We start from the raw sequence: 23,985 nt of genomic DNA on the forward strand, positions 1-23,985 counted from the left end.
TCTCTTGATGGTCCAACCAAAGTATTTTGCATTTGTGTCTTTTCGTGGTCTGGAGGAGATCCGTGACAGTGGGTCAGCCAGGCCACACTGAACGATAGTCTTGTTTGGGAAGGACTTCTGGGAAATTAAAGGCATTATTAAAGTAACCACAGAGTTAACTGTATAGAGCATGGGAACAGATTTTTCAACCAACCTCATCAATGCCAACCAGTGAGCATCAAAGAATTATTCCCATCTTCCAGCACTTGGCCTGTAGATATGGTTAGAATGTTAGAATTTGATATTCCCATATCATAATATTTGTCTCACAGATCAACATCTGTGAGCGTTTTAACCAAGTGGATGGTTGATAGTTAAGTCTGTCACTAATTAGCTGTAAAGTCCTGTCTCCCCATTTCCAACCAGCATTGTGACATCCTGATAGGGTCCAGACTTCTTCCCTGCAAAGCCATTTCAGTGCTCTTCCTCCCTCTAGCCTTCTATGCCATCTGTTCCTGCAAGTAGCCCAGCACATAAGTGCAATTATGAAGTAAGCACAGCAGCACCTCTACTTCCTTAGGAGTTTGTGAAGACTCAGAATGGCATGTAAAACTTTGACAAACTTTTAGAGATGTGTGTTGGAGAATATATTGACTAGCTGCATCATGGCCTGTCATGGAAACACCGATGCCCTTGGACAGAAAGCCCTACAAAAAGTAGTAGATATGGCCCAGTCCATGGTGGGTTAAGCCCTCCCCACCATTGAGCATATCTACATCGAGTTGTTGCAGGAAAGCAGCATCCGTCATCAGGGACTCCCACCACTCAGGCCATGCTCTCTTCTCGCAGCTGCCCTCAGGAAGAAGGTACAGGAGCCTCATGATTCACACCACCAGGTTCAGGAACAGTGATTACCCTCGACCATAAAGCTCTTCAACCAAAGGGGATAACTTCATTCAGCTTCACTTGCCCTATCATTGAAATGTTCCCACAACCTATGGACTCACTTTCAAGGACTCATTATCTCATGTTTTCGATACTTGGTGCTTATTAATTATAATTATTTTTTTCTTTTTATATTTGCACAATTGTCTTCTACATTCTGGTTGAACGCTCAAGTTGGTGCGATCTTCCATTGATTTTACAATGGTTACTATTTCCATTACGGACTTATTGAGTATGCCCACAATAATATAAATCTCAGGATTGTATATAGTGGCATATGTACTTTGATAATAAATTTACTTTGAATTTTGAAAGAAAGAAAAAAAACTTGATTTAGAGTGTTGGTGAACTGATATATCAAAAGCATTTCTTAAGGGTGATTGAGACATAAAATTGCATCAAGTTGAGGCTGAATGACATTGGTGGATTGTCTCACGGGGATACGTTAAAGGGCACAGAGAGAAGGACAAGGATGGTAGAGTGAAGAGACTGGATTGATATGCAAAGCAGAATGGAGATAAATGTGCCAAAGCAGCTTCCCTCCTACTGTGTTTAGACTATTAAATTCTTGACTGTGGCATATTGTTTAGAAATTCATTCATGTAGCACCTTTTTAACTCTATAGAGTTAACAAAGCACTTTACCTGGTGGGTAACAGAATTATTCCCTCTTCAAGACCCCTTCAGTTCATCCTGGAAATTCCGCTAGACTGAGGTGATGGTCTCCCATTGGATGATGATAATATTCCCCATACGACACTCCTTTTGGAGCAATACCAGAGAAATTAGCCAATGGCTCAGCAGCACCATCCATATAAACATTAAACAGGATTCCCTTACCAGGTGCATTGAAACACCATCCTCAATCATGCCCCATAGGGACTAACTTCCTTTCTCAGCCACCAATCACACCGTCGTTGTAGGTGAACCACAGCTCTGATTCCTTCCAGCCATAACCAATCCCTTCACTGTCAATCTGTTGTCTCCTTATATGTCGGCCCAGAGCAATAGGCAGTGCAACTTCTGCTCCCAGAGCGATCGGTGAAGACCTGCAGCCCATGAAGATCCAGAGTATCTCTATGTCCTCTGAGCAGGGTATTTCGTGGTATTTACAATTTCCACAGAAATCGTAAATGCAATTTCTGTAATTGCATTTACGGAAATGCAATGCTGTAGAGTCAGGTGGTTTCTCAATCAGTGAAAGAAAATCCCTGGTGCTTTCTTTAGTCGAGTCATCAATTCCCACTAAATGGAACCACTTAAACAAAGTACAACCTGTTCACTTGTATAGTTGGTTAAGAAGCTGCAGATTATGATTGGATATGACATTCAAAACTCAAATGAATCCCCTACAGTTTCATGAAATCTATTGGTAACTATTAAAGTGGCCACAGACTGCTACCCAGGCATAACCTATTGTTGCCAACGCCATAACATAGAGATATCAATAAAGACGTTTAACTGCATAAAAGAAAGTTTCTACATGCCTGCAAGAATACTACAATATTTAGAAAATATGCATCAGCTGACGCCATGTGCAATGAGCCTTTGTAAACCATTATCTATCTTGTCACCTCAGTAACATTATCTCCAAGACTGATATGTTTCACAGGTTTATGTCTGATTAGCATGCGAGCAAAGGTTTTTGGTTGTGGCTTCCCATTCACATCCTTGTGCCGTCTTCTCCTTTGGTAAAGGGATATAGGAATCCTTTGATGATAGATTGCCATTACATACTACCTTTAGAGCCGAGTTTCCCAACCTGGGGTTCATGGAACCCTCGACTAATGTTCTTGGCTCTAAAAATCAATAGAGTCACAGAGGAGTGCAGCATGAAAGCAGGCCATTCAGCCCAGTGATTCAATACTGACCATCAAACGCACATTTACATCAATGATACACTCGTTCCATTTCTCATTCTCCTGACATTCACTTCACATTTAATTAGCATCCAGGTGGAAATTGTAATATCATCTCTCCTTTCTCTTTCCATAGATGTTGCCTGACCTGCAGAGTGTTTTCAGTATTGTCTATTTTTCATTCAGATTTCCAGCATCTGCAGTTCTTTTGATTTTTTTTTTTTTTTGCTTAAATAGTACATCCGTGGTTCACAATAGGTGTTTTTGTTTTCACAGGTGGAAGTGGAGAAAATCAAAAGAGAATTAATTCTCGACTACTGCAGCAAGTAAGGTTATTTCATTTAAAGGTGTGCATGAACAAAACGTACTGATCTTCACTGGTTCTTGCAATGAATTTGGTCATACTTGTAGGAATATGATCAAATGATTGTCATGATGTGCTGTTAATCATGTTGCATATAGCAGTAGATCATAGCGCATTCAGTAAAATTGTTCTTGTTAATTACTAGTTTAATCCTACTTTATTCCTTATCCAAGATTGGAATTCTAAATTTTTAAGTTTATCCAGTGTAGAAATGACAGTGATGAAGTTTTCTACCTCCAGTAGATCCAAGCCCCATCTGTCTGATGTTGCTTTGCACTGAATACTAATTTCAGCACAAAGCATTGAGGATTAAGGTAGTATTCCACCTTTGTTCAACCAGGAGCAATGGGTCGTTCAGGTCAGTGATCCCATCAGAAATCTGCCCTCTCCCAATGCTCTGATTTATCTTTTTCACTCTGTTCCCTGATCCCAATCTGATCTTTGATCGTATTTTCATATCCTTGCCTTCTTTAGTTGAGGCATCAAGTTCTTGAGTCAGGAAGTCGCACTGCAGCTATATATACTTATTCAGACTGTTGTTGGAGCATTGCATTCAGTTCTCATTGCCCCATTATGAAGAGGATGCAAGAGGTTGAACAAACTTGGGTTGTTTTCTCTGAAGCAGCAGAGGCTCAGGGGTTTATAGAATTATAAGAAGCATAGAGCTTACAGCTGGTATCCTTATCCCTTGGTGGAACTGTCCAATGTTAGTGACGTTTAATTCTAAGGTGAGAGGAGGAAAGTTCAAAGGACATGTGTGAGGCAAGTTTTATTTTACACAGAAAACAATAAATCAATTAAACAAATGTTAGCGTTTGCAAAATGATCTTTTACCGTGTTCTTTCCATTCCATGATGAAATTGTTTCCTGCAGTCAGCCGTGACTAATAAGACTTTGATTTTGGTATTGCAGATTTAATGAGCGCATGTCTCAGTATTCTTTACGCAGTCAGATTATTGCATACTACAGTAGCTTGCTGGGTTTACTGCAAGACTTTCCCGCGGCTGTCAAAACCTACTTCGTGTTGGGCCAACCTCAAGAGAAGAAAGGAGAACGTGACTCTGAGTTGGGGCTGATGTCGGATCCCAGGTTAGCAGCGCACTGAACCAAAAAAAATCTACATATTTCTGAGAAATTCCTCTTCACATTTTTCTGTACCTGTACATTGGCACAAGTGATCCCTTCTCACAGATGAGATTAGGCAATGAGACTGTCTAATTAATGGAGGATCACAGCCACGTGCACACCTATAGCATACTAATATGGGTGAAGTTAAATATTTTTTATTTATTGAGATACACTGCATAACAGGCCCTTACAGCTCTTCAAGCCAAGCTGCCAAGCAATCCTGGCCTAATCACAGGACATTTTACAATGACCAATTAACCAATCATGCTGCTCTGTGGTGTAGTGGCATCCACATCGGACTTCGAGGTGAGTGGTCTTGGGGTTTGAATCTGGCGGGCCTCTTGCACACTTTCCACGCTGGGTTGAGAGTTAAGCTAGCAACTCATCCTTGTAAAAAAAAAACCAGACAAATGTTGAAGAAATGGCAAGGTTGCCGCCTGATTCGCCACAAGGCGTGGAGAGGAATTACAACAACAATTAACCTCCCAACAACGACCAATTAACCTACCGACTGGTACGTCTTTGGACTTTGGGTGGAAACTGGAGCACCCGGAGGAAACTCATGTGGTTACAGGGAGAACATACAAACTCCTTATAGACAGCAGTGGGAACTGAAACCAAGTTGCCTGTACTGTAAAGTGTTGTGCTAACCACTACGCTACCATGCCCTTAAAATGCTTTACACTCAATCTACATGAGCATTAGCTTAAGGTTGTTATCACTGGAGGTGGTAATGGGGACAAGCTCCCACTACCTATTAAATGCTGCCAGTGATGCATGCCTCAAAAAGCCTTTGACAACCAAGTCCAGCTCACAGCCTGCACATGTGGCTTAGCTACTAGGCCCAATGGAACCATTTCTACTGACAGGAGAAGGGACAAAGATGGGTTACTGGTGCCTTAAAACCAGTCGCTCATCAGCCATGATTGGCAGCTCTTCTCGGAGAAGGAAAACTCTGATCTCAAACCTCTGCTGCCTTGTGGCTGTACCCACTCGTGGGGAAGGCTTCGATAGTAAACCCCAAGGGGAGAAATCCGGAGCTGGAGTCCCTAAGGCAGTCCTACATTGAGTCCAATACCCACTGTGGCAACTCCTGCCGTGCTGCTGGTACCAAACTATATCGGTCTCTACCGTTCCTTTGCGTTCATCAGACGCGTGAAGGGGGGCTTGCTACATGGGCAACAGCGTGACCTCCATATCATACTGCCCAGGTTTGTGTATCTAGACAGCTAGGATGCAACATCCGTGGTCAATTCATTCTGACGGAGGCCTCACTCACGCATATGAACATGTTAATTTTTATTCTTTTTATTCGGTTGTTTGATTTTGTATTCTCCTCACTAGGTTCTTCCAATTATAGACTGTACTTTGACTGGGTTTATGGCATAACCGCGCCCTCTGTGTGTCGCAGCACTGTAACATGTGGGCAAGATTTCCATTCTAAATGGACGTGCTGCAAAATAACCATTTTGCTTGTGATTAATTGTAGATGGGAAATGAGCTAACTAAGTAGATGAATGTCCTGGAGGCTGCTTCTGGTCTCTGGCTTGTACTGAGGGAGCTGAGTTTATATTTGGCCTGGGTGTTCACAGAACATAAAACAGTACTGCTCAGGAACAGCTCCTTCCACCTACGCAGTTGTATTGAACTAATTAAACTAGTCGTTAAACACCTAACAAGATCAATCCCTTCTGCCCACACAATCTCCACATCATTCCATTCTCTGCACATTCATCTCAGAGCCTCTTAAATTCCTCTATCAAATTTGCCACCACTCCCACCCCCCCCCCCCCCCAATCCTTTCCAGGCACCCACCATTCTTTGTGTAAAAAAACACCAAACTTGTCCCACCCATCTTCTCTGAAACTACCCCCTCTGACACTCCAGTGTTATGCATTTTGACCCTGGATAAAGATACTGGCTGCTTACTCTATCTATGCCTCACGTAATCTTACAAACCTCTATCAGGTCTCCCCTCTACATCTTCCAAGTTTGCTCAACTTCTCCTTATAGGACATGACTTCTGATCCAGGCAGCATCCTGGTAAAGCTCATCTGCACCCTCTCCAAAGCCTCCACATCCTTCTTATAACAGACTGACTAAATGAAATGCAATACTCCAGGTACAGTCCAACCAGGCCTCAAGATCCCTCTGAACTGGTAATGGTTTCCCCATTAACTGAACACCAGTGGGTCCCAAACTTTTTTTGGGTTACTGCCCCCTTGGCTCCCAGGCCACGTCCCATCCCCTTTCCCTTCTGGCTATTAAATAAAAACTAAAAAGAATTTTGACTTGCAATGTATGCTGGAGAAAAATAAGAACTGCAAATTCAAAGCAGCGATTACAAAAATTTGTCAAATCTATTTAAAGCTACAAATAAAATTAATTACAGTAAAAAACAAGTTTCATCAACTCAGTTCAAAGTCCATTTAATATCAAAATACTTACAGTATATGCCACCATATACAGCCCTGAGATTTGTTTTCTTGCGGGCATACCTAGTAAATCCATTAACCACAATAGAATCAACGAAAGACCGCACACAACAGGGAGGATAACCAGTGTGCAAAAGACAGCAAACTGTGCAAATACAAAAGAAAAGAAGACATAATAAAAAATAAATAAATAAACAAGCAATAAATATCTAGAACATGAGATGAAAAGTCTTTGAAAGTGAGTCCATCGGTTGTGGGAACAGTTCAGTGATGGGGCAAGTGAAGCTGAGTGAACTGATCTCAACTAGTTCAGGTCTGATGGTTGAGGGGTCGTAACTGTTCCCTGTTCCTGAATCTGGTGGTGTGAGTCCTGAGGTTTCTGTACCACCTTCCTGCTGGCAGCAGTGAGAAGAGAGCATGTTTGGGGTCCTAATGAAAGATGCTGCTTTCCTGCAAAAACACTCCATGTAGGTGTGCCCAGTGCTCAGGAGGGCTTCACCTGTGATGGACTGGGCAATATCCACTACTTTTGGTAGGATTTTTCATTCAAGGGCATTGCATTTCCATTTCAGGCTGTGATGCAGCCAGTCAATATGCTCTCCACTACACATCTTTAGATGTCATGCTAAATCTTCGAAAACTTCTAAGGAAGTAGAGACGCTGCTGTGCTTTTTTTGTAATTGCACTTATGTACTGGACCCAGGACAGACCCTCAGAAATGATCGGCACTTAAAGCTGCTCACCCTCTCCCCCTCCTATCTCTCCCCCCCCCCCAATAAGGACTGGCTCATGGACCAAAAATATCCTCCCCCTGAAGTCAGTAATCAGCTCCTTGGTCTTGCTGACATTGAGTAAGAGGTTGTTGTTGTGGCACCACTCAGCCAGATATTCAAGCTAACTCCTATATGCTGGTTTGTCACCACCATTGATTCGGCCAATGACAGTCTCCAGCAGATATAATATCCTGGGCAATGTAACACCACAGCCAAATTTTACAATTACGTTTACGTGGCATGGACACAATCCCTTTGGCCCAACATGTTGACACTGACCATCAAACACCCATTCTAGACCATATTCCCGTCAATCTCACTCCATTACATTAGTGGCAATTTACAGTGGCCAGTTAACCTGCAAGCCCGCACGTCTTTGGGACGTGGGTGGAACCAGAGCTCTCAGAGGAAACTAATCTGGCCACAGTGAGAGCTTTGGAACTCCACATAGACAGCACCCAAAGTCAGGATTGAATCCAAGTCGCAGGAATTTTGAGACATCAGTTCTGTAAGCTGCTACCACTGTGTCACCCAAGTACCCGCAAACTAACATGTTAGTGGACTGCAGTTGCGTATAATTCCACACAGAGTTATATGTACACTGGCGTCTCTGAATTACATCAGCAGTGACAAGTGTTCATTCTTTTAAATTTAGGAAACTCCATCAGCGCCCTCGCAGTTTGTTGTCACCTGACGGAAGAACATTTCTTAATCTCTGGTACATTCCTCATCATTCTGAAGTGCTTATTATGTTTAAAACCCTGGAACAAAAGGTTTGTTTTAGTCTCTTTTATAGTCAACTCCACAGATCTTTAGTACATCTTAGTGAATTGTGACCCTATTCTCTGGCATATATGCAAAGGCGGCAGACTGTCTCTAACTACTCTCCTTTCCTCTCTTCTTTTCTTTGTTCCTGGGTTTCTTCTGAAGTAGTTAACTTAGTTGTATGAGACATGGTGGGGGCTAATTTGGAATATTGTGTGCAATTTTGGTCACTTACCTACAGGAAAGATGTAAATAAGGTTGAAAGAGTACAGCGAACATTTATAACAATGTTTGCCGGGTCTGGAGGTCCCGAGTTATATGGATAGATTGAATAGGTTATTCCTTGGAATGCAGCAGATTGAGAGGAGATTTGGTAGAGGTATAGAAAGTGATGAGGTGTATAGATGGGGTAAATGCAAGCAGGCTGTTTCCCATTGAGATTGGGTGAGACCAGAACTAGAGGTCATGGATTAAGGGTGAAAGGTGAAAAACTTAAGGGGAACATGAGGGGAAACAACTTCACTGAGAGCGTGGAATGAGCTGCCAGCACAAGTGGTGCATGCGAGCTTCATTTGAACATTTAAGAGAAGTTTGGATGGTAGGGGTATGAAGGGCTAATGGTCCCGGTGCAGGACATAGGGAGTAGGTAGTTTAAATGGTTCAGCATGGACTAGATGGGCCGAATGGCATGCTTCTGTGCTGTACTTTTCTATGACTCTGGCTCTAAATAGTCCACTACAGAGTTCTCAGTGCTCATCTTTTACTCTTTGTTTTAAAAATGCATGGGGACCTGGTTGCAAAGGGGAAGGTTTAAATAAAATCATTTATACTTGGATCAGCATCAGGCTAGAATACCAGCTAAACCGTAGCAGGGAATACAAAGTAATGGCTGTAATACTGCAGTCACAGTCCTGTGATTATGGCTTCATATTTCAATCTAATTAGAGTCTTTCCCTTGATGTGCAATGTACCAGGTTTGCAGTCCGAGCATCGTTGTTCATGCAGAAATAAAATGCTACATGTCTGATAGTTGAAGCATTTGACATTTTTCTTCCTCTTGACCCTCCCATCCTCTACGCACAAGGTTTGCTGGAGAGCTTTGTACCAAACTCTGGAGATAGTGGCTGCTCTCCATGACATCTTCTCGTACTTGTGCTGTTTCGCACAGCTTGGCAGCTCCCCCAGCATTGTCTCTCAGAAGATGCAGCCACTGGCAGCAGTCTGGGGAGGACTTGAAGGCATTGGTAAGTCACAGAAGACTTGCTGAGCACAGCTCAAGTACTGTTTGGAAGTTGCTCACTCTAACTATTTTGTCAGCAGTGAAGCTGAACTAATCAGTGTTAATGTATGCCCTTCAGTGTAGAAGAGACACTTCATGGTCAACGCGCACAAAATTCTGGAGGATGAAGGGTGAATGATGAAAGGTCTCGGCCCAAAACATCAGCTGTTAATCTCCCTCCATAGATGCTGTCTGACCAGCTGAGTTCCTCCAGCATTTTGTGTGTGTGTGTGTGTAACTCCAGATTGCCAGTCTGTCTTGTGTCAGACATTTCAAAGGGCTTCAAAGACCAATACTAGCCTAAACTATTTGGAGAGCTTCCTAGAAAGATCTCAAGACAAGGGGCAGATGACGAGCTCATGGAAAGGCCAAAATATTGGGCTCAGGGCAACACAACTCAATGAGTGATAGAGTGAGTTATGTCCCTAAGGCCATAGTCAGAGGAACAGATTCTGGTGGAATACTGGAGGAGATGAGCGGTAGAAGGGAATAAGTGGAAGAAACACGAGGATGAGAGCTTTAAAACTGAGGCATTGCTTTCTGGCGCCATTGTATGTTGGTAAGCACAAAAGCAATGGCTGAGCAAGACCTTCAGCATGGAGTAATGGCAGCTGAGTACAAAGAGCTGAGGATTGAGGAATATGAAGAACCCATTATCTGAATACTTAGAATTGGATATAACAAAGGCAAGGGCAAGGATTTCAGGTGTAAGTAAGATGCTGTATGGAATAAGTGGAGGTGCCTGAAGTGCTAAGTAATAAACATTTCAGAAAATATTAGAATTGGTATGACAACTATGAGTCTACTTAACATCTACACAGCTCACAGTGGAACAATCTGGTCAGCCCCATTCAGTGCTATACAGATATGGAGATAGTCACATCAGTCATGCTGTCCATCAAGTACTATCTAGGCCAGGGGTTCCCAACCTTTTTTATCCCATGGACCAATACCATGAAGCAGGTGGGAAAGCCCTGATCTATACTAATCCCAATTCTCAGCATATGGTCTGCGCCCAGGTATGCCTTTATTATTCAGTAATTCTTTCAGGTGCTTCTTCAATGTTGTGAGTGTCAGTGCTTTCTGTTGTGCAGTATGGAATGCACTCCCACAAGCACTGAGAATTAAGATGAGTGTGGTCAGCATGGAGGTGGAGGGCCGAAGGGCCTAGCTCCATATTTGCACAGCACAGAATGAAGCTGATCAAGTTGTTCTACTTGTATTCCTCACTATAAACCTATACCCTCTGCTCTTTTACTGGTCCTGGTGTGGGTTACTTCAATTGCATCTCCTCTCCTCTCCTCTCCTCCTTTGCTCCATGAATTTCCTGGAGGATGATGGCCACAGACAGGTATTTCCAATTGAGAGGAGACCAAAAATAGCTGATAAAGGTGGTCACACAAACCTCACTCTCACAAGGAGCAGTTGAGGCAAATGGGAAAGTGTACAGAGAGAGGCAGAAAGGAATGATAAACAAGAACAGTTCCTTCTGAATGGGCAACATTCTTGGTTAGTTCACACACGGTAACAGTCTAGACAAACCTCCAGGGCCTGGCCAGGTTTCTCGAAGAGCACTGGGAAGCGAGAGAAGGAATTGGAGGAAATTTACGGGTCAAGTCTAAATGATGTTGACCTACAAGACTGTATGTGGGTCAACATCAAATACTGTTGCTGTACTAAAGATATGTTGATTATCACGTGTTGTCTTTTTCTTTATTGTGCTGCCTCCCATTGGGACAGGTTCGGAGCTTCAGGAGATTCAAACTCAGATGGATAACCTTGATAATCCAAGAGATCCTGCCACAGTGGCAAAGTTCCTTGTTCTCAAGAGGGATGTTATGTTCTTGCAATTTGACGCTGCTGTTCGCCACTCAATCAGGTAATGGATTTCACTACTATTGACGATGTTCTGCTTTGAATGGGAACTTTATCGGCGATGAGCAAAGTTTGGAGATCTGGCTTCCCAGGTGGACATTTGGAAATGTGACTCCTGATGATGTTTGTAACTTAAGTTTCAGTTGGACACAAGGATGAGTATGCTGATTCTTCTCGAACACGTGGGCTACTGAACATGGCCATCAATTTTTATGTGAAGGAAGAGGAATGTCTTGTGCACTTTCTTACCTGATTATTAAGGAATATAACAACAGATGCATCTTGAGTGTCCAAATTTTATTTGTTTATTATTTATTGAGATACAGTGCGGAATAGACCTTTTCGGCCCTTTGAGCCACACCACTCAGCAATCACCCAAATTTAATCCGAGCCTAATCACGAGACAATTTACAATGACCGATTAGTCTACCAGTCTTTGGACTGTGGAAGAAATCCACACGGTCATGTGGAAAATGTACAAACTCCTTAAAGGCAACAGCAGGGATTGAACCCCAGTCGCCTGTACTGAAATCTGTTGTGCTAACCACTACTCTACAGTGCCTCCTCAATCTGACGTATTAAACAGGAGAAGTTTTGAACATATAGGTAACTCTCAGAATGCCCTTGGGGGAGAAAAAAGAAAAAACCTAGTGGAGCCAAAAACAAGCTGCTATGGAACTCAATGGGTCGAGCAGCACCTGTGAGGGAAGAGGGAGTGTTGACAATTCAGATCGAGACCCTGCATCAGCACTTTATGCACACTTGCATTTGCACATCCACATTTCAACGCGATATCCAAAGTTTTACATCTGTGTATTTGCCAGCCAGCATATATTGCTAATTCCTCATTATCCCTAATCTGTGTGTGTTGCAACTCTACTTCAGAGGGTAATAAAGGGTTAACCATAATTCCTGGGTCTGCTACAGATTGGGTCAGTGTTGCCGATTTCTTCCCTGAAAGGTATTAATGAACCAGGTTTGATAGTTTCACAAAAACAACCACAGGTACCTATCCTTATTTCATACTTGTTTAATTACCTGAATTGAATTCGCCGGCTGCTCATGGTGGGTTTTATGATCAATAGCCTGCACCTCCAGTTAGTAACAGCTTCAAGCAAATTGAAGCATTCAGGCTGAATAAAACGTGTGTTTTCACAAGACAAAGCAAGACAAAGGAGCAGAAGTAGGCCATTTGGCCCAACGAGTCTGCTCCGCCACTCCACCAGGAGCTAAACTATTCTCCCATCTAGTTCCAATTTCCGGCTTTTTCCCCGTATCCTTTGATACTCTGACTAATTAGATATCTATCAATCTCCTCCTTAAACATTGTCAATGTTCGGCCCTCCACAGCTGTATATGGCAACAAAGTCCGTAAATCCACGACCCTCTGGCTAAAAAAATTTCTCCTCATCTCTGTTTTAAATGGGTACCCTCTATTTCTAAGACAGTGGTCTCTTGTCCTGGACTCACCCACAAAGGGAAACAGCCTTTCCACATTTACTCTGTCCAACCCTTTCAACGTTCAAAATGTTTCTATGAGATCCCCTCTCATTCTTCTATACTCTATTGAATACAGTCCAAGAGCCAACAAACGCTCCTCATGTTAGCCCCTGCATTCCAGGAATCACCCTCGTATATCTTCTCTGAACTCTCTCCACCATCAGTACATCCCTTCTAAGATAGGGGGCCCAAAACTGCACACAGTATTCCAAATGAGGTCTCACCAGTGCCCCGTAGAGCCTCATCAACACCTCCTTACTCTTGTACACTATTCCTCTTGAAATGAATGCCAACATAGCATTCGCTTTCCTTACTGCCGATCCAACCTGGTGGTTAACCTTTAGGGTATCCTGCACAAAGACCCCAAGTCCCTTTGCACTTCTGATTTTTGAATTTTCTCCCCATCTAAATAATAATCTGCCTGATTATTTCTTCTTCCAAAATGTACAACCTTACGTTTCTCAACATTGTATCTCATCTGCCATTTCTTTGCCCACTCTCCTAATCTGACCAAGTCTCTCTGCAACCTTTCTGTTTCTTCAGCTCTTCCTGCTCCTCCATCTACCTTGGTGTCATCCGCAAACTTAGCCACAAAACCATTTAATCCATAATCTAAATCATCGATATACAGTGTAAAAAGAAGCAGCCAGTGAAGTAACCGTGACAATTCATTTCAGGAGACTTAATATTAGCGATGACCCCTGTCCATCTTTTATTTTTGCTCTTTTTTTCCCTCCTCCACCTCCCCCCATTCCATCTGCCCATCATCTTTGTCTATCCAATTCATCCAATCACCCCTTATTATGCTCGAAACCAATGCTTCTCAACCTTCTCCTGCCCATTTGTGACTTTCATTTACCTCTGTGGCCCCTCTCTCCATAGTCTCCTCTGTTTGCAAATTTTTTTTGGGTCATATACAGTCAATATTTATGTTATAGTTATATATTAAATATAATGTTACAGGTGTATATGAAAAGTAGAACTGTTTCAAAGCTCTGAATAGGATGCTTTAATTATAATTTCTAAAATATTCTTCCAACCAACAATGAGAAAGCACTTAGTGTTGTTACTTTGGGTATCTAGTGAGATCCTTGCAACTGATGTACATTGGTGAGTTTTTGAATATCTGGTTGCAACTTGGTTAAAGTTAATCAAAGATCACCTCTTTTCACAACATCAAGATGGTTATGAGTTTCTGATAGCAGGTGGAGAGCTTGACTAAAACCACGTTCAACTAGAACCAACGAAGAAGAACTTCGCCTTCTCCCAGAGCTGTGGGAACTTCTTTTGAATATCACTAACTATCCAGAAATTTAGCTGACTGTGTCTGAGTTTTGCTTGAGCTGTTCTACCACTCTGCAGCTCAATAAGACAATCTTGCAATGTGGTGTCCACATCATTCACATTCACCCCAAATGGATCTACCGTCCCATCTGGAATATGCATCTCCAGCAGGACTCTGAACCGAAATTCCATATCAGTGTGCAGTTGTTTCAAATTGTCGAGCTATTCAGTAAGATCATCTTCTTGTAATTCGAAGAGCAGGCTGCCCCTTCAGGGTGTGAACGATGGTTTGTGTGTAGTCAAGAAGAAGCAAAGATAGCAACTGATGTGCTGTTCTCCCACCCCCTGTCCCGAACACACACACACACACACACACACACACACACACACACACACACACACACACACACACACACACACACACACACACACACACACACACACACACACACACACACACACACACACACACACCCGCCCCCCCCCCCCCCCTCTGTTTGCTGCCTTATTTGCATCATCTAGCCTATTTCCCCATTCATTTCATTCAGGGTCCCAATTAAATTACATATATTCATTTATTTTTTATTTATATATTCTAGTAATATTTCATTAAAACAATAAACTTATCACAGTCCATTCAGAAACTCTTGTAGCCTCCAGTTTCCTGTTTTTTACTTGTGGCCCCTACGAAATCCAGCTTGATCCCTTGGGTGACCATATAGCCCACATTGAGAACCTCTGGTCTAAACCAGCAAGCTTCTCTCTTCACTCTTAATCCTCATAGAGAGTCCTGATTGGAAGCATCAGCTCACACTTCTTCCCTTCACAGTTGCTGGTTGACTGGCGGACTTCTAGCATTTTGCTTTTGTTGGGGATGGGTTTCTTTCTGAAACCGTTGTCGTACTATGATCCTTCTGCATTTTACGTGCTACCACTCTGACCGATTGTTTTGGGCCACGCTATTTGTGCTAACAACTCAACAGCCAGCAGTAGCTGTTAGATTGTGTTCATTTGTGCACCCACAGAGTAGAAAAGTACTTAGTAAAACTGTCCTATCTGATGTGTTTTGCATTGGTGAGTGGGACCAATGACGTTAAAAAGTAGTTATTATATCCTACATACCGATACGGCATAAATCTCTACCTCTTTGCTTTTCTACCAGGGAAGCTTTCCTTTCTGCTGGAAACATAGCAGCGTTTCAGGCTGTCACAGATGCGATGCATCAAGCACTACCGGTTATGAGTAACTCTGCGGTCAGCAACCTGTACGGTTCATTGCTTCCTCTGCCACAGCCATTGGATGCACGGAATCACAAGGTCAGTGTAAGACTGTGAATCTCCAATCCTCATTAGAGAAATTATTGCTTGGGTTATAACTGTTAGGAACTGAATCATTCCTACCGTCCATAAAACTACTCAGACTCTACATAGCCATCCCTCTGTTCAGCTCAACTGATCGTTATCCTCCACAAATGTGTGTTCCCATCCTTCCATATTCTGCTCTTTGAATGTATTCTTCTGCTCCTTTTCCTTACGTTCCTGTTTGCATTCACAAATCGATTTTTACAATTTAGTGCCTAACTCAGTCTTTCCCATCTATTGAATAGTGAGGTCAGCTGAGAAGATCATCGGGGTCTCTCTTCCCGCTATTACAGACATTAACACCACACACTGCATCCGCAAAGGAAACAGCATTATGAAGGACCCCACACACCCCTCACACAAACTCTTCTCCCTCCTGCCATCTGGCAAAAGGTACCGAAGCATTCAGGCTCTCACGACCAGACTGTGCAACAGTTTCTTCCCCCAAGCCATCAGACACCTCAATACTCAGAGTCTAGACTGACATCTACATCATTTATTATTATATTGTAATTTGCTCTCTACTGTGCCGATTATCTTGTTTATTAATTATTGTACTGCCCTGCACTGTTTTGTGCACTTTATGTAGTCCTGTGCAGTTTTTATGTTGTTTTACATAGTCTAGTGTAAGCCTTGTGCTGTCTCACGTTGTCTAGTGTAGTTCTGTGTTGTTTCATGTAGCACCAGGGTCCTGGAGGAATGTTGTTTCATCTTTACTGTGTACTGTACCAGCAGTTTATGGTCAAAATGACAATAAACTTGACTTGAGATTCTGAATTGTAAGAATGGTGAAAGACACGTTGGTATCTTCATTGTGGAGGCTGACAGCCAAGAGTGAGGATCTAGTACTTTATAATTAAAATGATGGCATTAAATGCTCTTTCCGCAGAATTATTGAAATTCTAACACCAAAACCTTCTCTCCACAGAAGGTGCACTTACTGTTTTTATTCCAGATTATTGGTATTTACAATGTTTTGTCCTTCATGCCTCAATTATGGTTCATTTCTTGATCCAATGTTTTATTCTGTTCTAGTCCCTTGCACTGTTTCCCTGGCGAGCTTTCCTAGCTAGGGAAGGATTCCTACCAGGAATGATCAGCAACCTTCAAAGCATAGAGCAGAATATGCAGGTAGGAATGTCAATAAAGTGCATCTTAGCTGGCGGTTTCAGTTCATATACTGTACATTGTACATACAGTACTGTGCTAAAGTCTAAGGCACATATATCAGGCTAGGGTGCCTCAGATGTTTGCACAGTAGTGTAGTAATTTTATGTGCTGCTCTGTACTGCTGCCACAAAAAAAACTAACTTTCCTGTCATACATGAGTGATGATAGACCTGATTCTGATTATGGGTCTCTGTTGTGGACTGAGAGTAGGAAGGGGGCAGGGAGAGGGGGATCAGGGCTGGGAAAAGGGAGAGGAGAGGAAGCGGGAAGCACAAGAGAGACATTCTGCAATGATCAATAAACCAGTTGTTTGGAATTGAATGACCTTGCCTGGTTTAGGGCTGGGTGTGCCTGCATCCGCTCCACCCTATTCCTTCTCTGTCCTCTGTCCCACACTCCTCCTATGGCACTCTGCCCTTGCCATTCCTAACCTCCTTTTAGGAATTTTAAAATTTGTACTCCGCTCCACGTTGACAAATACAGTACTGTGCAAAAGTACTGGGCACCCCAGCTCTCTCTATATATAGATATATATACACACACCTAAGACTTTTGCACAATACTGTTTACAATACAGAAACCAACACCTTGGCATAGTTCATTGTAGTGTTTTTATATAGTTGACATTAGAAGGTCATTAACAGCCTGTGCACTTAGTGCTGTTGATGTGAGGAGACACTGATGCAGAAAACTCATGTTTGCAAATAAAATAAACTAGTTGATCTTCATGGTTGCCTGCAGAATGGCGCCTAAATTTGGGCAGATGTTTCTTGATATTCTTGCTGTTGCTCTCTGATCCAGATGTGCTTGTGCATGCTAAGTGATCGCGATCTGAACGTAGCCAATGGCGAACTTCTTGGCGTCTCTCTGCTAATGGAAGATGTGGTTCAGAGTGGAAGCGGAGCATTTCTGTTTCCAGAGAAGGATGGGGCCACATGTGATGAGACAGAAGCCAAAGCTGAGGAGGTAAAAAAAAATACAGTAAATATATTCTCTAGTTGTAGCATCTTATCAAGCAGGTTAATCACTGATCACGTTTGGACCAGTATAAACTAACCTGCCCAAAGAAACTGACAAGTTTGCTTCAAACAAACTAAGCAACCAGAAATATCAGCCAAATTTATTTCAAAGGTTGCCGAGCCTTCCCGCTCCTTTCCACTGGACACTGCGCCTAGGAGATCTAGTTTCTGAATGGCCTGCTGCAGACTTTTAGAAAGAGTTGAAATTTATTCAAGTAGAGTAAGTAAATAATAAATTTGAATATTCTATAAAACAGTCCGCACAACGCCACGGTAGTGTAGCATGACGTTATTACAGCTCAGGGAGCTCTGCAGTTCGGAGTTCAATTCCGGTGCTGTTCTGTAAGGAGTCTGCACTTCCTCCCCATGGAATGCATGTGTTTTCTCTGGATCTTCCAGTTTCCTCCAACAGTCCAAAGAGGTACTGGGTTGGTTAACTGGTAAATTGTCCCACGATTTGGTTAGTGTTCATTGGGTTTGTTGGAGGTTGCTGGGGACAGCCTTGGCTCAAAGGGCTGGAAATGTCTTCTCCACACTGTATCACAAAATAAATAATAAATAGGTAATTAAAAGTGTTAACATTTATTGAATTAAAAATATAGCTTCACTCACATTTTTCATAATGGCTGGTGTAAAGCTGAGGGGTCAGATCTGAAGTTAATGCTGCCTCTCAGTCCTGTCCAACTATTCCTGGACTCAGTGGTGGGTCACCTGCAACAGACATTCACCAAGTTTCTATACCTGATACTGCGGTGGGCAGTCTGACATGCTTTCTGGAACAAGCCTGCATCGCTCATAGAACTGTTAGCTGGCCACTTGCATAATCTAGCCCAAAATTAAAACAATTATCAGAAACAGAAGCTCTTCAACCTTGCTGTGTTATCCAATAAGGTAAGGGCTTATTCATTCTTGGCCCAATGCACTTCTCTAGTTTACCTGCACTGAACTTTCTTTGTAGCTACAACACTATGTTATGCATTCTACTTTCTTCTTGCTAACTCAGTGTGTGCCCTGGGTGGCATGTCCTGCCTGGATGTCACGCAGACAAAGTTTTTCCGCTGTATCTTGGTACCTGTGACAAAAAACCAGTACCAAGGCTTTCTCACGATTGTCATAGTTCAAAGATCTGTCGACCTCTGACATGAAAACATATTCAATGACTGTCTCTTTGGCTTTCTGGGTAGGGGATTCCAAAGAGTCATGACAGCCTGAGACAAGACATTTCTCATCATTTCCATTGTGAAACTATGTCCTAGGGCTCTAAATAGGCCCACAGGGGGAATCGTTATCTCGGCATTAACTCCATCAGCTGTGCTCAGTGCTCGAGATCACCTTTCATCCTTTTAAATTCAAGTGGGTAAAGGCTCAACCTGCTCAACACACTTCTTCAATATTAACCTCTCCATTCTAGGAATCAACTGAATGAACCTTCTCTTCACCGCCTCCATTGCTGGTACCTCCCTCTTAAATACGGAGACCAAAAACTGAACACTGAGTGCAGGCTTACCAATATCCTGTAAAGCTGCATCAAAAGTATCCCATTTTATGCACCATACTTTTCCAATGAAAACCGTTATTACTCTTCCTAATTATTTGTCAGAGCTGCACATTAACTGTTTAGTTTTCATTCACTAGAATGCTGTGACCCCTGTGAGCTTTGTCGTTGTATAGTCAGACACCATTTCAATGATAATTTCATTTCAGATGCTTCCTTCCAAATTTAACAACATTATACTTTCCAACATTATACTCCTTCAGTCAACTTGGAGCCCACTCACTTAACCCTACTGTTTTCCTCTAGAAGCTCTTCGTGTCCTTCCAACTTGTTAACGTGCCCATTCTGTAGAGAACGTAGAACACTACAGCACAGGCCCTTCAGCTGACAATGACCTGACAACCTACACTAAGATCAGTCTAACCCTTCCCTCCTAGACAGACATATATTTTTTCAATCATCCGTGCTTCATATATCTCCCTAGTGTATCTGCCTCTACCGCCATCCCTGGCAGGGCATTCTACACACCCACCACTTTCTATTTTTAAAAAAACTTACCTTTGACATATCCCCCCACCTACACTTTCCTCCAATCGCCTTGTAATTATGACCCCTTGTATCAGCTATTTCTGCTCTGGGGAGAAAAAGTCTCCAGCTATCCACTTGATCCATGCCTCTCATCTTGTACGCTTCTATCAGGTCGCCTCTCAATATCCTGTGCTCCAAAGAGGGAAGCTGTAGCTCACTCATCCTGTCCTCGTAAGACATGGCCTCTTGTGCAGGCAGCGTCTTGGTAAATCTGCTCCGCACGCTCGCTAAGACTTCCACATCCTCCCTAAAAAAACGAGGTGGCCTGAACTGAATACAATATTCCAAGTGTGTTCTAGCCAGGGTTTTATAGAGCTGCAACATTACCTCACAGCTCCTGAAATCAAACCCCTACTAATGAAGGCCAACACACTGTGCACCTTTTTAACAACCCTGTCAACTTGCATCCTTTGAGGGACCTATGGATGTGGATCCCAAGATCCCTCTGTTCCTCCACATTCCTCAGAATCTTGTCATTAACCCTGTATTCTGCCTTCAAATTCAACCTTCCAAAGTGAATGACTATGTGTTTTTCCAGTCGAACTCCATCTGCCTCTTCTCAGTCCAACTCTGTATCCCGTCAATGTCCTGTTGTAACGTATGGCAATGTTCTACACTATTCACTACACCACCAACTTTTGTGTCATCTGCAAAATTACTAACCCACCCTTCCTCACCTAAGTCATTTATAGAAATCACAAAGAGCAAGGGTCCCACATCAGATCATAGTGGAACACTGCTAGTCACCAACCTCCAGGCAGAATATGCTCCATCTATTACAACACTCTGCCTTCTTTGGGAAAATCAATTCTGAATCCACACAGCCAAGTTTCCCTGGATCGCATGCCTCCTGACTTTCAAAATGAACCTACCTTGGGGTACGTTATCAAACTTCTTACTAAAACTTGTATACGAGGTGTGATTGATAAGTTCGTGGCCTAAGGTAGAAGGAGTCAATTTTAGAAAACCTAGCACATTTCTTTTTCAACATAGTCCCCTCCTACATTTACACACTTAGTCCAGCGGTCGTGGAGCATACGGATCTTGGACCTCCAGAAAGTGTCCACAGATGGGTGATTGATAAGTTTGTGGCCTGAAGTAGAAAGAGATGAGTTATACAGCTCTCGTTACATGCAGGTCAACTCTTTGAGTGATTATGCAGAAAGTTTGAAGTTAATAACTCATCAGGGGTGATTGATAGGTTTGTGGCCTAAGGTAGAGGGAGTTGAGTTCTTAACTTCAAACTTTCTGCATAATCACTCAGAGTTGACCTGCATGTAACGAGAGCTGTATAACTCATCTCCTTCCACCTTTGGCCACAAACTTATCAATCACCCATCTGTGGACACTTTCTGGAGGTCCAAGATCCATATGCTCCACGACCGCTAGACTAAGTGTGTAAATGTAGGAGGGGACTACATTGAAAAATAAATGTGCTGGGTTTTCTAAAACTGACTCCTTCTACCTTACCTCCTCCTACTTATTCATCACCCCTCGTACACCATATCCACTGCTCTACCTTCATCAATATGTTTTATCACATGCTCAAAGGATTCAATCAGGCTCATGAGGCATAATCTGCCTCTCACAGCGCCATACTGACTATCCCTAATCAGACTATGTTTCTCCAAATGCTCGTAAATCCTGTCTCTAAGGATCTTCTCCAATAATTTGCCCATACTGATGTAAGATTCACTGATCTATAATTCCCAGGGTTATCCCTGCTCCCTTTCTTGAACAAAGGAATAACATTTGCCACCCTCCAATCATCTAGTATTAGTCCTGTAGATAGTAAGGATGCAAAGATCATTGTCAAAGGTGCAGAAATCTCTTCCCTCACCTCCTGTAATTACCTAGGGTAGATCTCGTCTGAACCCAGCAACTTATATATCCTAATTTTTTTGAGAGTTCCAGCACATTTTCTTTCTTAACATTGACATGGCCTTCATTATGTTGTCCTCACAATTGTCAATGTCCCTCTCATGTGTGAATACTGAAGCAAAGTATCAGCAGCAAATCTAACTTTCATTCAAATCATGACTATAGATTGTAAATTGTCAATACTCCAGCACTGATCCTCATGACATCCACTGATTACCGATTGACTATCCAAAAATGATACAAATTGTACAACCACAGCCATTTTGAGGTGTGAATAGATGGTTCAATGGGCATTTGGTTGTTTAGCATGGATGTTATGTTGATTTTTGTAAAATAGCAAGCCATGTGGCATGTATCATCTTGATGTAGTTGTCTACTTTAATGTGTAACTTAAACTTAAGATTCCCTTTGCCTTCCCCTATGATCCGTGGTGGTGGCCTCAGGCCTCTATAATTCAAGAAAAGGAAGATGGAGAACAATCACCTATCAACAAATCACTGACCTCTTCGAAAACACTAGAGCCCATATCGATGTACAGGGTGCTCAAATCCTTTTTGATATTGTGGAAACAACTTGAGGTATTTAAGGACGAGTGGGGCAGGCTGAAGCTGGGTGTGAAGAGCATCAACAGTGTGACCCTCTACAAACAGTTCTGCAAATTATATAGGTGAGGGAGCTAAACGTGGAAAACTGCGTGCCATAATAGCTATCCATTTCTACAGCATTCTGAAATGCAAATTATATTCTGTCTGCCGGTGAAATGTTCTGAGTAAGTTGTATTCGATTTATAAGAATTTATAATATAAATGGATATTAAACATGCAATTTTGCATCATTGAAACTTCACGTGATCAAGGATTTGCCCAGAGTCATTTGAAAGATAGTCTATTAGAAATTCACCACCATCATTACATGATGTGTCGTATGACGTAGATTATCGTGGTCTTGACCGTGATTGTTCTTGGCAAATTTTTCTACAGAAGTGGTTTGCCATTGCCTTCTTCAGGGCAGTGTCTTTACAAGACGGGTGACCCCAGCCATTATAAATACTCTTCAGAGATTGTCTGCTTGGCTTCGGCGGTCACATAACCAGGACTTGTGATACGCACCAGCTGCTCATTCGATCATCCAGCACCTGCTCCCATGGCTTCACGTGACCATTATCAGGGTCTAAGCAGGTGCTACACCTTGCCCAGGGGTGACCTGCAGGCTAGTGGAGCGAAGGAGCACCTTACACCTCCTTTGGTAGAGACATATCTCCACCCTGCCACCTTGTATCAGAGGCTAGTCTTTAAAAGATGTGACAGGTAGGGCATGTTGGAGGAGTGCCGGGATTGGGAAGGAGGTAGTCTTCTGGGGAATTGTCAATGTATGAAGTGATGCAGCTTATGTGAGAGAATTACCATAGAAATCCTGAACTAGTCTTAAACTTTAGACCTGTGCTTTATGTGGAAGATTGCCTTGTAAATTGAAAAAAAAACTGACACAATATATTTGTTGTTGTTCAAAGTAAAATTATTATTGAACTACATATATGTCATCATACTGTACACTACCCTGAGATTCAGTTTCTTGTGAGCGATTCACAGTAGATGCAAAGAAACATTAAAGAATCAATGAAAAACTGCACACCAACAGCTAATTTACAAGAGAAAGCAAACTGAGTAAATACAAGAAAAAAGTGAACAATAATAATAAACAAATAAGTAATAAATAATATTGAGAACAGGAGTTGTAGAGTCCTTGGCAAGTGTGAATGTCATTTTTCTCATTGTGGCTGTTGCAATTACCCAGTGAGACAATAAGTCCTGATGTGCAACATTCCAGCATAAGGTAATTACTTTCAAACTTTTCCTCCTCTGCCTAGTAGTTTACCGTGGTAACCCTTGTAGTCATGTGGACTGTGCTGAGCTCCCACACAAAGGTAGTTACGAGAAACTCACAACTATTTTGAGTCGTCAGTTTTTACCTACCAGTGTCGTAGAGGTTACAATTGGACATTGAAAGGTTGCAGAGCTGGGCTGACAAGTGGCAAGTTGAAAGGGTGATTAAAAAAAGATGTTGGCGTTCATTAGTTGGGTTATTAAGTTCAAGAGCCACAACATAATATTGCAGCAATACAAAACTCTGGTTAGACCACACTTGGAGCATTGGGTTGAGTTCTGGTCGCCTCATTATAGGAAGAATATGGATGCTTTATAGAGGATGGATTAAAGAGCATGTCTATTGAGGATACAGTTGCAAGAAAAAGTTTGTGAACCTTTTGCAATTACCTGGCTTTCTGCA

At 42.4% G+C, this 23,985-nt stretch overlaps 1 protein-coding gene across 1 annotated transcript in view; it reads left to right on the plus strand.

Annotated features, from left to right (window-relative positions):
• Nucleotides 1–23,985, plus strand: part of LOC140733071 (uncharacterized) — a 142,662-nt gene that overhangs the window by 72,492 nt on the left and 46,185 nt on the right. Inside the window, exons 22-30 of the mRNA XM_073055889.1 lie at nucleotides 3,059–3,108; nucleotides 4,059–4,235; nucleotides 8,138–8,255; nucleotides 9,332–9,491; nucleotides 11,267–11,405; nucleotides 15,348–15,501; nucleotides 16,582–16,677; nucleotides 17,518–17,682; nucleotides 22,143–22,366. Coding sequence (XP_072911990.1) covers nucleotides 3,059–3,108; nucleotides 4,059–4,235; nucleotides 8,138–8,255; nucleotides 9,332–9,491; nucleotides 11,267–11,405; nucleotides 15,348–15,501; nucleotides 16,582–16,677; nucleotides 17,518–17,682; nucleotides 22,143–22,366 — 1,283 coding nt within the window. The remainder of the gene's footprint in view (nucleotides 1–3,058; nucleotides 3,109–4,058; nucleotides 4,236–8,137; nucleotides 8,256–9,331; nucleotides 9,492–11,266; nucleotides 11,406–15,347; nucleotides 15,502–16,581; nucleotides 16,678–17,517; nucleotides 17,683–22,142; nucleotides 22,367–23,985) is intronic.

Source organism: Hemitrygon akajei, chromosome 9, assembly GCF_048418815.1.
Source record: "Hemitrygon akajei chromosome 9, sHemAka1.3, whole genome shotgun sequence".
In the NCBI taxonomy this organism is placed as follows: Eukaryota; Metazoa; Chordata; class Chondrichthyes; order Myliobatiformes; family Dasyatidae; genus Hemitrygon; species Hemitrygon akajei.